Source organism: Nelumbo nucifera, chromosome 7 (genome assembly GCF_055504915.1).
Source record: "Nelumbo nucifera cultivar China Antique chromosome 7, China Antique-T2T, whole genome shotgun sequence".
Taxonomy (NCBI): Eukaryota; Viridiplantae; Streptophyta; class Magnoliopsida; order Proteales; family Nelumbonaceae; genus Nelumbo; species Nelumbo nucifera.
Window position 1 is genome coordinate 20093186 of NC_142655.1, and position 13152 is coordinate 20106337.

General features: G+C 35.9%; 1 protein-coding gene across 4 annotated transcripts; it reads right to left on the reverse strand.

Annotated features, from left to right (window-relative positions):
- Nucleotides 1-897: 897 nt before the first annotated feature.
- LOC104593651 (uncharacterized) lies at nt 898-11209 on the reverse strand. Of its 4 annotated transcripts, XM_010253618.3 has the most exons (12): nt 10908-11196; nt 9275-9329; nt 8732-8767; nt 8584-8628; nt 8361-8444; nt 8041-8109; nt 7881-7919; nt 5671-5770; nt 2767-2917; nt 1880-2041; nt 1369-1464; nt 898-1263 (listed from the first exon to the last, which is right to left on the reverse strand). In XM_010253618.3, exons 1-10 carry the CDS (start codon nt 11087-11089, stop codon nt 2008-2010), a joined length of 795 nt encoding a protein of 264 aa, XP_010251920.1. In that variant the 5' UTR covers nt 11090-11196; the 3' UTR covers nt 898-1263; nt 1369-1464; nt 1880-2007. The 4 variants fall into 4 exon arrangements, with proteins under 4 accessions (XP_010251920.1, XP_010251919.1, XP_010251921.1 ...); XM_010253617.3 differs by lacking the exon at nt 1369-1464 and having other exon boundaries at nt 10908-11191; XM_010253619.3 differs by lacking the exon at nt 1369-1464 and having other exon boundaries at nt 8041-8106; nt 10908-11174.
- Between the last annotated feature and the right edge of the window lie 1943 nt (nt 11210-13152).

The following is a 13152-nucleotide window of genomic DNA, read 5'->3' on the forward strand; positions in this document are numbered from 1 at the left end:
GTGGGGGGTGGGGGGAAGGAGCATAGCCCCACATCCTTAGTGACAAAGGGATTTGATCCCAAGTTTCCACTACAACCAGCCTGACCAATGCATAGGCGTTTGAAAGGTATTGGAAACAGTATGCCCATTGTCATGTTAGAAACCACTTCGAGAATATTTGAGAATTCATCTAAACTTCATGTCATTGTCATGTGCAAGACATTAGGAGTGTTGGTGAAGGTTTAAACATTCAGTTTTATCATATTAATCAGGTGGTGCAACGAGGTCATTCTTTGTCTTGCCAAAGGTCTTGTTGGTCATAAATTTGTGTGTTAAGTCGTAGTCTGAGTCGAGTCATTTTAGTCCAGTTGGTTAATCATGTGTCTTTTTTCTTCTTCTTCTTCTTCTTTTTTTTTTTTTTTTTTGAGAAAGGTGTTCTTTTTTGTTGTTGTTTCTTGTTTTCTCTTAATATATTCCTTACCTAAAACATAAGTCATGTGCAACCACAGAAGTTATTTCAATGAATTCATCCAAAGTTCTTTCTGATAAGGATGATGCTTTTAAATCTAGGTTCAAAACAAAGACCATTATACATGGTATATATTTTTACCTACATTTCTTTAATTGTAATGATTTTAAAATGTGTCATGTGGCATTGATTTTCGACTTCTAGACCACATGATCCATGCTCCTTTTGAAGTTTTTTGATAGTCTAAATGCTCTGGATGCTACTCTCAAACTAAACAGATAATTAGGGTCAAGTCCCCTAAACAGTAGTCCAATAAATATGGTTCTCATTGTTATTTGGCCAGTCGTGGACAAAATTTGTGTTCCTTTATCTTGATTTTCTTTTCTAGTTTGGGAAATTTTACTTGATCAATGCTTGTATTTCAGAGCAGGTGGTAAGCCCAATCCACCTTTGCATAATGTGAAGATTGTTCTTTCTTTTAGTAGGCAATTCAGGGAGCTATGTTGTTAAAGATGGTATCCTGTTCAAATGAAACCTTGAACCCACGACAAGAGAAATAAATCAGACATCCTAACCCTCAATTCAACAACTCAGCAAATCCTTATACCTATTATATAGGGTCATCCATGCATTATAACCCCGTGAGGTTTTATATGATTAGTGAAATAAAAGCAATTCCCTTCAGACTCTGAACAGTCAAATAATGATCATCTTCTTGAGCTCCTCAGCATGTTGGTTAATAGAACTCTGTTGTTGCATCTATCTTACATGACATAATCCAAAGATGGACATTTTGGAAAGTCAACAACATCAATCTGCAATAAGAGAGTTTAAGAATATAGTTTTAATAAAATTAAATTGAAAGGAAATGATTTGTAGTTTAAGTCACAAAGCACAGATTGATGATAAAAAATATGTACTGGGGTAATCTACTGCCCACTGACAAACAGAGGAGATAAGTAGCAAACAATGTTAAATGAGTGTTGATCTAGGAGATGAAATAGAAACATGGTTACCTGAAATGAAATCGAAGCATGGTTAGCTGAAAAACATGGATAATTGGATTTGTTCTTAAACAATGAGTAGGTGAATTGAATCTTCATTATATCTAACCAAAAAGGCCACTACTAAAATAAAGATTTTGTCTTTGCCATCAAAATTTTGGCAAGGAAAACATAGAATAGATGGGATATGGTAGTCCCTAGATGATAATTTATGCCAAACAAGCAAGAATTATATTGAGAAAGAAAAATCTATTAAGTCTTGCTCAAGAATTCATGGATGTCAGAATCCAATGCATTTTTTATGCTGATAGTTTTTCTTATTTAGAAGAACCCATGAGACCCTAATAACAACTTGAGAATTATAATAGACACAATTCTTTTGCAAGAACACTTGTGTTAAAGCATGAAAAGTAAAAAGATCTCTTACATTATTTGCTAGTCCATTTGGCAGTTAATGTTCCTTCAGTAAATATGTTCGCCCTATCACCAAATCACATCCCTGAATTTTTTTTTAATAACCTGACATAGATTGAAAAGTGGAAAGTTGCTGGCTTGTCATGAAGCAAGACTGAGCATACATCTTTTCTTCCTGCATAGCATCTCACACAATTAAAACCATGTATACTAGATAAAAGTAGAGAACTCATTGATAGTGTTAGACATTAGATTCTTCTAGGAGAACCCCCTAAAACAGTTCCTTGGTAATGAGAAAGGAAAACCAATATATCCTGAAGACATTTAAAATATATTAAACCCAAAACAAAGAAGATAAAACCAATGTAGTAAGGCATACAAGTATATCTTTTTTCTGTAGAAATCTGAACCGGTTAGACCTTTTTAGGCATAACATCTCATAAACTTTGCAAATGAACAACAAAATAAACAAAAAAGGTGCAGATTTTTTTTCAGAACACACAAAATATCATTTCTTAAGTCATGACTTTTACTTCTTTTTTTTTTTATTGGCTACAACCATGCCCATTTCCACAGACTGAAGGCCAATCATACTAAGCAAATTGGTATTCTACACTGGAGAGAACTTTCTATCCAAGAAGCCATGACAAATTAGCCCTTTGACATCACAACTTAAAATAGAGGTTAAACATTTTTAAGTTAACCATCTAACATGTTCCTTTAGAAAGGATCCACCATAAGCTTATCATCCCTTTCATCAAACCCACATTAATTGTACAAGATGGGAAATTCAAGCGTTTCTCATTCATGCAAAGAACAATGGTGTCCAACACACATAACCAAAAAAGAGATTCTCAAATAATAACTTTAGTTATAATAAGAGCAACTGAAAAGCCGCACCGTTGTACTGCTTCATGTCCTTGTAAAGCTGCAAGTTGAGCAAGTTGATAGATGGTATCAAAATTTTGTTGACACATTGCCTCTTTATCAAATATAGCATCAGACAAAACCACTGCTGATGCTCCACCAGCAATATATGTTCCTATAGAATCTGAACACAAGTAATAGGTGAAATACATGAGAATTGTTTTATGATAATCCAAACAACTGAATGCAAAAAAAAAAAAGAAAAAAAAGAAAGAAAGAAAAACCATTTCTTTCCATTTATGGGTCAATTGCATTTTTCATCTAGAGCAAGGAGCCTTAACTACACTAAACTGACTGCTAGGATGGTGGTTAGCACATAGTTCAGAAAAAAAAAAAAAAACAATATAATGTTTATCAACATGCACGGAACATTCATCAATGCAAATTTGGTAAGCCATGAGATAGCAAATTACTCAGAATAGTTTGGACTTGTTGCTTCATAAGATCAACTTCACTACCTTCAAGGGATACTTAGTTTTAAGTGGTTTCAGGATTGAGACTAAATTCTAGAAAGAGTTCAATCATTGCCGTGGGTCAACTTGAAAGGATGGAGAACCTGGCTGCGGGATTGGACTGTGAGATGAGTCACTTCCCAATCAAGTATTTGGTGTTCTGTTGGGAATCAGATACACGTTCTAGATCATTATGGGTTCTGGTAGTGGAAGGATTCAGCAGGAAGTTATCTTCTTGGAAAGGGAGGTATTTATCCAAAGGTGGGAAAATTACTTTAATCAAGATCACTTTATTCAACCGCCTATTCAGTTTCTCTCTCCCTCTTTCCCATTCTGGTCAAAGTGGCCAACCAGTTGGAAAAGACTTTGGACTTTGGAGTGGATGGAAAGAAGAGTGGACTGTTGATTAAATGATTGGAGATGGGAGAAAAATGGAAAATTTGCAGTCAAATCTTTTTTTAACCCATTTAGTAATCACACCTTTGACCCATTTCAACATCATTCAGTGTGGAAATATGGAGTCCCCTATAAAGTGCCCTTTCTTCTCTGGGCAGCCATGTTGGATAAATGCCTTACCAGGGATTCCTTGATGAGGAGAGGAGTGATCATCCTAGACTGTTGTTGCACTATGTGTGTGAGATTGAATCTGATGACCCCCCCCTGCCAACTAAGCTCTAAAATTTGGAACTTCTTCCTTAGTTCTCTTTACCTAAGCTGGACAATTCCAAGATCACAGTAGCTAACTGGTTGGTCAAGGGATTCAATAGAAAAGGAAAACTGGTTTGGCAAGTGATTCCAGCATCAATTATCAGGATGATACAGGAGGAATGCAACAAGAAGGTCTTCCACAATAAATGTAGACTAGAGGATAAGTTAAGAGTGATGGTGGGTAGGATTTATAGTTGGGTTTCTCCATACAAAGAGTTTATTGGGATCCCATTGAATTTCCTTTTATCTGCGGATGTTCTGCTATGAATTTATTGTTGACAGCATCTCACTGTATTTGGATCTGCTTTGTCCTTGAAGATAGTACATTTTCAGCTTGGACCTTTATAAATTAATAAAATTACCTGTCTTAAAAAACCCCTATGTAAAGAAACAACCAGCTAAAATAAACCCTAGTAATCAACTACATTTCCTGGATATGGCGAGGACAAAGCTCAATATGGTTTTGGATATGAAATTTACAATAAAAATTTATCCAACAAGATAGGCAACTTTGTACAGGTATTGGGGTATTGTAGGCAATCAAATGGTAACACTATTCTATTGTTATCTTTTATTTTCTAGGAAATAGGATTTGGCACCTTATTGCCTAAAGGACACTTGTTGCTCACATGCATGATTCAAAATATCGGTACACCCCAATATGGCGGAAGGGGTGTATTGATACTTTGAACCTTCCACCTTTACTTTTTTTCATCTTTTTTTTTATTTCAAAATTTCATAAAGCTGTATTATTTAATATACTTTACTTATTAAAAACAATATTTCTCAAAACTCCCTTTAAATAGGTGTATCAGGAGTCAAAAGATATGATACAATATGCCCCATATTGGACATATCTTATTGAAATTTTGAACCTTGCTCACATGTCGAGGGTATGGATCAATGTATATGCTTTGAAACATAAAATTCCATTTAGGCTTTTTTTAGTCCATGAGGAACAAGAACTTTCATATTGCCATATGAACCAACAAGGACAAACAAGAGTTGTCTCTATAAGGATAAATATGAAAGAGTGTCCAGGAAACAATAATAAAATATAATAATTGTAAAAACCAGATGAGTTAACAGACAATTTTACCCACACATGAATCTTTCGCAAGCCAGGAAAATCAGTTTTCATTCTGAACAATGCTTTTTAGTTCTTTTATCAATATCTGGGATATTGTTCATGTTTGGCATGAATCCTACAGGGCTGCCTCCAAATAGGTTTCTTTAAGTAGCTATTTTTTTATATGAAACTACAATATCTGCCAACTATTTTCTTTCTATACCTATAACAATAATAAAATAAGTTGCATAACAATCTTCCCAGCCCTCCCTCCCTCCCTTCTTATGTCAGAGTCAGATCGAAAAACTGAGAAAGAGAAAGAGAGAGAGACAACACAGCCGACTGGTGGGTGTGACAACGTGTTTCAGTCAACACCCTAAAAGAAATATTTATATTAAGTTGTAAAAGGACAGATCTTCCCTTAATATACAAGAGAGATATAATACAAAGAGAGATATACAGAAAAGAAAAGTAAAAGTACAAAAATAGCTCTACGGCTAGATTTCACTGTCTCTACATCTTAAATAAGCAGACAATGGATTTTGTGAATATCTTAACCTGTAGTTTCTGTACAGTTATATATAGTCAATTGAGTTACTGACTACATTTTACATACCAAGTACACAGTCGAAACTACCGAGTACCAACCTAATGTGATGCCTTGGGAAGCAACCATTGGGATATGAGGAAATGGTTTCTTGAGAGATGATATATATTGAGTGCCACCTAAGGCTGAGATAGGATAAACCTACAGCCAAAAAAGATTTTAATGAAACAATTAAGGCATATAAGTTATAAAAAAATTTCCAACATTGCAAAGGACATAAGCTAAATTTTTTTGAAAGACAAAATGAAACATTCCAGAAAGCAGTCTTTCAAGAAGGAAAAAAATATCAGATGTGGCTTAACATTATTCTTTTTGTGCAGAAATCTCATAGCACTACTTAAAAATTGTAGAGGAAAGAGATCATATAGAAGTTGGCAATGATGCTGCATTCAGTTTTAACCACAAACTTCTACATGCCTACAAACTAGTGGAATTTGTTTAGTGCATGCACACATGTTACACACACCATCACACCCACAAAACATGACTGATCAGACTATGCCAGGTTGAGTTGGGTTGCATGGAGGAATTTTTTTTTTTTTTGTATATGAAAACAGTAGCAAGTAAACCCATGCAGTGCATGGGGTTAAATATAATTTTGGATAGGTTTGGGTTAGCAAATTTGGGTCTTGATGTCAATTTGGGTCGAGTCTTGGGTCTATGTCTAGAGTTAGTCTTGGGTTGGCCCTTATCTTGACCCAACCCATCTAATTTATACACCTGATTTTAAGAGAGTCAAAATAGGCCAAGAGAGATTTGAGAGAGAGAGAGAGAGAATTTTAAGAATTATCTTATTAGAGAGAGAAATAATAGATTTTATTACAGAAATTAAGAGGATGTCCATATGAGCTCTATGGTATAGGACCCTTCGATTCCCCTCTTTTCTTAAGATAGATATGGATTAACAACACCACAAACACAAAATACAAAATGTCGTTTTTGTATGAAAATATAGGTAGTTCAAAACAACGCTAAAGGTGCAAAGCAATTGAAGAGAGGATAAATTATTTCTAGTCATAAGAAGTCATTATGGTCAAGGAAAGAAAAAAGTAATAAGGGATATAAATCACTGCAATAAGCCCAAACTACATATTAATATCCAAAATAGCAGCAAAAGAACATGTCATGCATAGATAGAAGTGCAACATTTTAGCACATATATTGTCTGAACTCTGGAAGTGTATCAAGTCATTGGAGCAACAAAAATGGCATATTTGTAACAGAAAAAATAAAATTTGAACATAATATCTTCGACTAGTCTTTATAAAGATAACAGATTTCCACATAAAAGGGAGAGGGAGGATGGGTTAAAAATGTCTGTTCTATGAGTAATTCTATGGTACATAAATATGTTTTGTGGTATGGTACTACAAAAGATTACGGGCTGTAAATCTTGCACAAGGGTTATAAAAGTTGCAACATGAGACAACTTACATTTAATCTGTAAACGGGGTATAATGTTTACAGCATATAGTTATTTGACAGTGTAAGTACTGCATAACATGTTTCTGTACCATAGAGTTTGTGTTACTTCATTCTATATTATTTTAAAGTTAGGATTTAACTGCATATTACACAATCACAATGCAAAATGCAAGAAGCCCAGTAATAAATACTCAATCTTGCTTCACTTAAGAGAAAACATGTCATGTGCCCAGACCCAGATTCTTTTTGTGCTTTCTAACACAAAATGACATATAAACTTTCATAATATGAATAATAAGTAATAGCCAACAAAAAAATGACCTCACAGGAAATAGAAAAGAAAACCTTTTATTGCAAAATAATGGACATCACATTCTATAGCAACAGATAGAGCCTTAAATATGGAGGAACAAAATTAATGCTACAAGAGGCCATTAGCCAATGGGGGTCCTGAATAACAGGGTATTGGGTGGGGTAGTCTGGATACAGATTATTAATCCCACTGAAATGTGAAAAGATATATTCAAGAACATTAGTGCATCTATGATAACATTGAGTTAAAAACTGGTAATGGCATGCCTGAATTAGGCAGGCTTGAGATAAATACAGGACTAAAAGAGATTGTGGATAGCTATTATAGACATTTTGAAGCATACACTTTAATGCTCCAAAACATATCATATAAATGTTATGAATTTGGAGAGCTGAATACCTGAATAACATATTGAACTGGTGATGTGCAAGAAACAGGAGAGTCACATCCATAAACCATTGCCACTTAGTCCTAACATTTTTTAAACATGAGAAAGAAATTGATGAGGCTGACCTTTACAACTCTTGCACCAGAATTATATGCAGCCCATAACTGCAGAATCATTAAATTAATATAATTAGTCCACTTCAAAACTAAAAGAGTTCAAATGCTAGAATACACACAAAAAGTCCTAGAGTTTTGAGAATATCATGAAAAAGGAGGATATTCTTACCTCTGTTGGTGTCATTACTCCAGGGATATAGAGAATTTCACCACCTTGGATATCTTCAAGAATGTCCTGCTGATCATGGCTGAGTTAGAGAGAAGATTACTCAAAGAAGGTAAATTTTGAAAAAGTTCCAAATGAGTTTAAAAAAATTACTTCTCTTGGGGAAATTTTCTGTAGATAATAAGCATATATGTTGATGTTTTTTATATTTACACAAATAACCAACCACTGGTAAAAGAATAAAAGCAAAACCTAAAGAATATTAGATAAGTAAGTCCTTGAGTGTAACAAAAGATTATAAGATCTGACAGTGTTTGAAACACCTTGACTGTTACAGGGCTCATGAGGAACCTGGCTCCAGCTTTTATGGCTTTTCTGGCATCCAAGGCATTTAAGACAGTCCCAACCTGGAAGAAAGTTTCAAGCTTCAGACATCTCGCAAAGCAATTTTAACAAGCGAACCAGATAGCCACAAGCCCACAATCTAAGCTACAAATAAATTGAATGCTGATAACAATTCTGAGACTGGATCTGGTAAGTAATTACTCCTATTATCGATGTAGGATGGTCCTGAACTAGTCCTTCTAAAACCTGCATCAGGAACCAAAAAGAAAAATAAAGAAAAAGAAACACAAAATTTTGCTGATTGTCAAGTGCAGCCAAAAAGATGGTAAAATTGATTATGGCAAACAACCTCAAACACACCTGGAGTGGACATCACAATCTCCAGCTACATGTTGAAAATCAAAAGAAGAGTAATTAAAAATAAGACAAATTAAATACATGGTGGCTTCAAGTAAAATCAGAATGGAAGGTCTAAGAACCAATATGACGAAAGCTAGATCCAAATTAGATATAATATACATGAATAAGCATTCCACTGGTATGAATACCCTAAAAGACCTCCTTCCAAAGATATTTTCTGGATGGATGACATCCAAAAATTCATCCTGTTCACCAGATTATCCAACTTGTTTCATTCATTTGGAGGATCAGCATTATAGGAACAGTCTACAGCTATGCCATAAGCATTACTTACTCAATTATTGGAATTCTTGTGCTACCATCAATGCAAAAGGTGGTCCATAAATTTCAGAGATAGGATATGAAAGATACATATGGTAGATATTGATGCTATTTAACAAACTTCTTTTATATGTGATAAACATAATATACATTTATGAAGGAATCTTCACTTTCCTCTCATAAAAAGAGTAGCAGTTAAAAGGAGACTCACAACTGAGATGCCACCACTAAGTGCAGCTTGTGCAGCTTCCCTTGCCAGATCTCCACTACAAACAAGAAAAACAAGAAACACAAGCTTCAATGTAGGGCTCTGGTTTGGCAAGCTTGACTCAAGGACAAAACAAAACATTATGTGAAAATAGGCTCTTAAGTGTAGTCAGGCGAACCCAGTCTTGGACAGGTCTTACACAAAACCTATAAATTAATGGACAACCAAAATTACGATTAGAAAATAAAGTTCAAAAAGTAGAACAAAAAACAAAAACTCCAATCAACAAACTTTTTTATGTTTGTTCTAAAAGTTAATTCTCTGTGCTCTAAAGTCTGCATCAAGGCTAAATTCAGTAACCTTGAATCAGTAAAACAATTTCTCAAGATTTTAATTTTCTTTTTGATGGCCTCTAAGTCCTGATTATGAAGAAAACAAAGAACCATCTTAGAGACCTCAAAGGAAGGAAAAGAAAATGTTTTGGAAGGGAGTTGTTATATACGGCACAGTTTTCTCCCCATCACGTCCAGCTATTGAGTGTGCAATGGGCTGTCTTATCAATCCGATCAAGCCATCTGTTAGGTGTCGGCTCATCATTGGCAATCACAACCAATCATTGATCACCATTAGTGCCTGACAATATTCCGTTTTGGTTGTAACCGTCTGAGGCCCTATATATGTATTGACGATTACACTAATAAGATCAGCTAGTTATTTTTCTCTCGAAAACTTGTTCTAAGAACGTTAGGGTTCCTTGTCCTTGAGCTGGCTTGATAGCACTATAGCTCGGAGAGGATGGAGGAAACACCCTTTTTGTATCAGAAAGAGTTAGATACCATAGTTTTCTTTTCTTTTTGCTTTTTGATAGATTATACAGCCTTGGTAGTTCCGAATAGACTACAATGCCACACACAGGAAAAAGTTCCCCAATTTGGTTAAAGCCATGTTCAGGTTCAAGCCCGCATTGTAGCTAGTGTTTGATCATTAATAAACTCATGATCAAATACAGGCCCCGCTCCTCTGCTTTAAACCTTTAAACCCATAACTAAACAATTCATGAAAGAAGCAAAGGATCAACTACGTACAAGCTGGCTGATGACCTTGATGGAAGAGTCCTTTCGTACGTCGTGTGTTTTCTTATTCTTAATCTATCCTTTTTGGGGTGTCTGGGGAGAGGGAGATGGGGATATTTGTTTTTCCTTCTGTGTTCTGATAACTGAAAATTCCCACGAATGAACCCGTTACGCAAAACCAAACCTTCTGAGTGAATTGTGACCATGTACAGCCATTTGTAGGCAATTACGAACTTGCCTTAAGGAAAAAGCACCAGAACCGAAGAATACATATGCTTCTTACTCATGAACACCACACAGTATACCAATAGTCATAGAATAGTTTTAACGCTCAAAATGTGTAAACAAAATTGCAAAGTTCAAACAATTTTCACTTTTGTTTAGAAAAAAAAAAAAAAAAAAACAAGAGTGGGCTTAGAGAAAAGAACCAGGCAGTGTAGCAGAATCATCACTCCTTAATCCCAAAACATCAAAACAGATGAATAAATGCGCAGTTACTTATCGACGATTTGTCTCAATTATCAGAAACTGAGCTTCTGAAAATAAAGAGAGAGGTTACGTACCTTGAGGCGCGAAGACACGCAATGACACCGGAGCTTTCAATTGCCGAAAGGGTTCTGGAGAGAGGAGACAACGAGGTTCCATCCGAACGGCAGGGAATCCGAAGGCGCGCTTGGGTGGAGCTTGGACGAAAATCTGAACGAGAGAACGGTGAAGGGGATAAAGAGAAGCTGGCGGTGGCCATTCGGAAGTCTTACCGTTGTCCGTTGAGACGCGCGAAATAACTTCACCTCACCGGTTCGTACTTTGTATCTTATTTTTTCGGGTAACGGTAACTTTGTAATTTTTATCTTACTTGAGAGATATTTTGATAGTGGGCCAACTCTGAAGTCGAAATCACAAAATATCTTCTGTCCCTCGGGAAACAAAAGGGCATGTAAGTTAGCTTCATAATATTGAAATCTTATGCAAGTTCAGATACCAGAGAAGTTATTTTGATTTCACTTGATTAATGTAGTGATTTTTTAGTAATATATTGGGAAAATTTTTTATCAGAACATTTATTTTGGCAAAAAAGAGAAGCATTATATTCATGAAGAGAAGGATACATGATAAGAAAGCATAGAGTTGTAGCGTAACTTGAGCTGGCTCTTACAAAAAGATAGGCCATTTAAGTGATTCCTGTGCAGCTGAGATGCTTTTTCAGAGTTTGCAAAATTGTACTTAAGGCTTAGTCTGTAGAATTTCTGATCAATATATTGTACTTTAGTCGACTTCAAAACGTTATATTTTGTATGTATTTAAGGGTTACGTCAAGTCACTCCCTTAATTTCAAAATGTGTCTCTAATTTTCTTTATCTGCCAACTAATCTAAGAGAAGAACAGCACTTCAGATGCAGCGACTATGGCGGAGAGTCATTGCGTTTATTAATGTTGAGGTCCATGTATTCAGAGAATAAAAACCAGAGCCTTAGAATAAATACTCATTAGGTATGGAAAATCTGTCAAGGTACAAAAGGCGAATGATGGATAGATTTGAGATGTTCAGAGAAGATTTGTGCTATTCAGAGATGGTTTGTGTTGCTACCTGGTTTGGCCAAGGGCAAAAAGGTAAATTCACTCCCGAGCTATGAAGGCTGGCCAAAGACTTTGAGGGTTCAGAGGAGGTACGTCGAGGCCAAGGATGGTAGGCCGATGTGGATTGTTCCCTTTGAATACTGTAGGAGTCGAGGGTTTATGGCCGAGGGTTGTTGACTAAGTGGCGAAGTCCCTTGAAACCCGAGGTACTGCAAGACAAAAAGTGCTAGAGGCCTCGGGTAGGAACCCGAGGCAAAGGTTCCGACGATCAAGTTAATACGGGGGCAAGAAGATTGGGATCTGGTGCCAAAGAGGGCTCGAAAGAGGGCACTCATAGGCACTAGGCTCCCAAGAGTTAAGTCATTCTCTTAGGAGTAGAGTTAGAGCTGGAATTCAGGGATCCTTTACCTGGAGGGTGGCATCTCATATTTATACTTGAGTTGTCGGGAGGTAGGTGGAGATGGATGCCCCCAATGAATGATGTACGGGGCGTCAGCGGGCATTGCGGGGACATAGGGGCACTCTGCTGTTGGCTCCATACGAGGGGAGCAAGGTAGCCCCTGCTGTGTCAAATCGCGGCCCCAAGTCTAGCACTCGTGGGCTGGGCCGGGCTACCCTACATCAATCAGATTAAAATAATAAAACAAAAAGGACGTAGGCATGGTTCAAAATATTGATACACCCTTTTGTATCAACAAGGGTATATTGACACTTAAAATAACACGTTTTTATGTTTTTTTTTCAAAATTTGGTTTTTAAACCTATTTTTAACCATATTTTTCATTAAAAAGAGATCGATTCTGAAACACCTATAAATAAGCGTATGGTGAAGCCACCGATTGAACCTTGGACCCAAGTGAATGCGAAATATGGACATATTTGAGTTCACTGTTAAGAGAGAATCATAAATAAAAGGCAAATGAAAACCCAGTGAATGGACTGAAAAGTAGCTACATCATTAACCGAACTCTGAGAAACTAAGCAAAGATCAAAGAATTCACAGCCTGTATTGTTGTATCTCATCTCAATGCTACCCATTATTCAGAAGATAACTTCCTCACAGAATTGTAACAAATAACTTTCGTTGTCCTCGAAAATTAAGGAAAACGAGACAAAGGGTTCAAATTTAACCAGCTTCATCACTACAAGAAGCTTAATTTAATTTATTTCAAGCATGTTAATAGAAAAAGTTAAAAATAATACACAAGAAATTAAAAAGATATAAAAAAT

Bases quoted from the DNA above. Each gene is read 5' to 3' on its own strand.
- LOC104593651 (XM_010253618.3), bottom strand. From the start codon at position 11,089: ATGGCCACCGCCAGCTTCTCTTTATCCCCTTCACCGTTCTCTCGTTCA. The intron at 8,768-9,274 runs GTGAGTCTCCTT...TTCAACATGTAG, and splicing joins TTAGTGGTGGCATCTCAGTT to CTGGAGATTGTGATGTCCAC. The intron at 2,918-5,670 runs GTTGGTACTCGG...ACTTGTGTTCAG, and splicing joins TTCCCAAGGCATCACATTAG to ATTCTATAGGAACATATATT.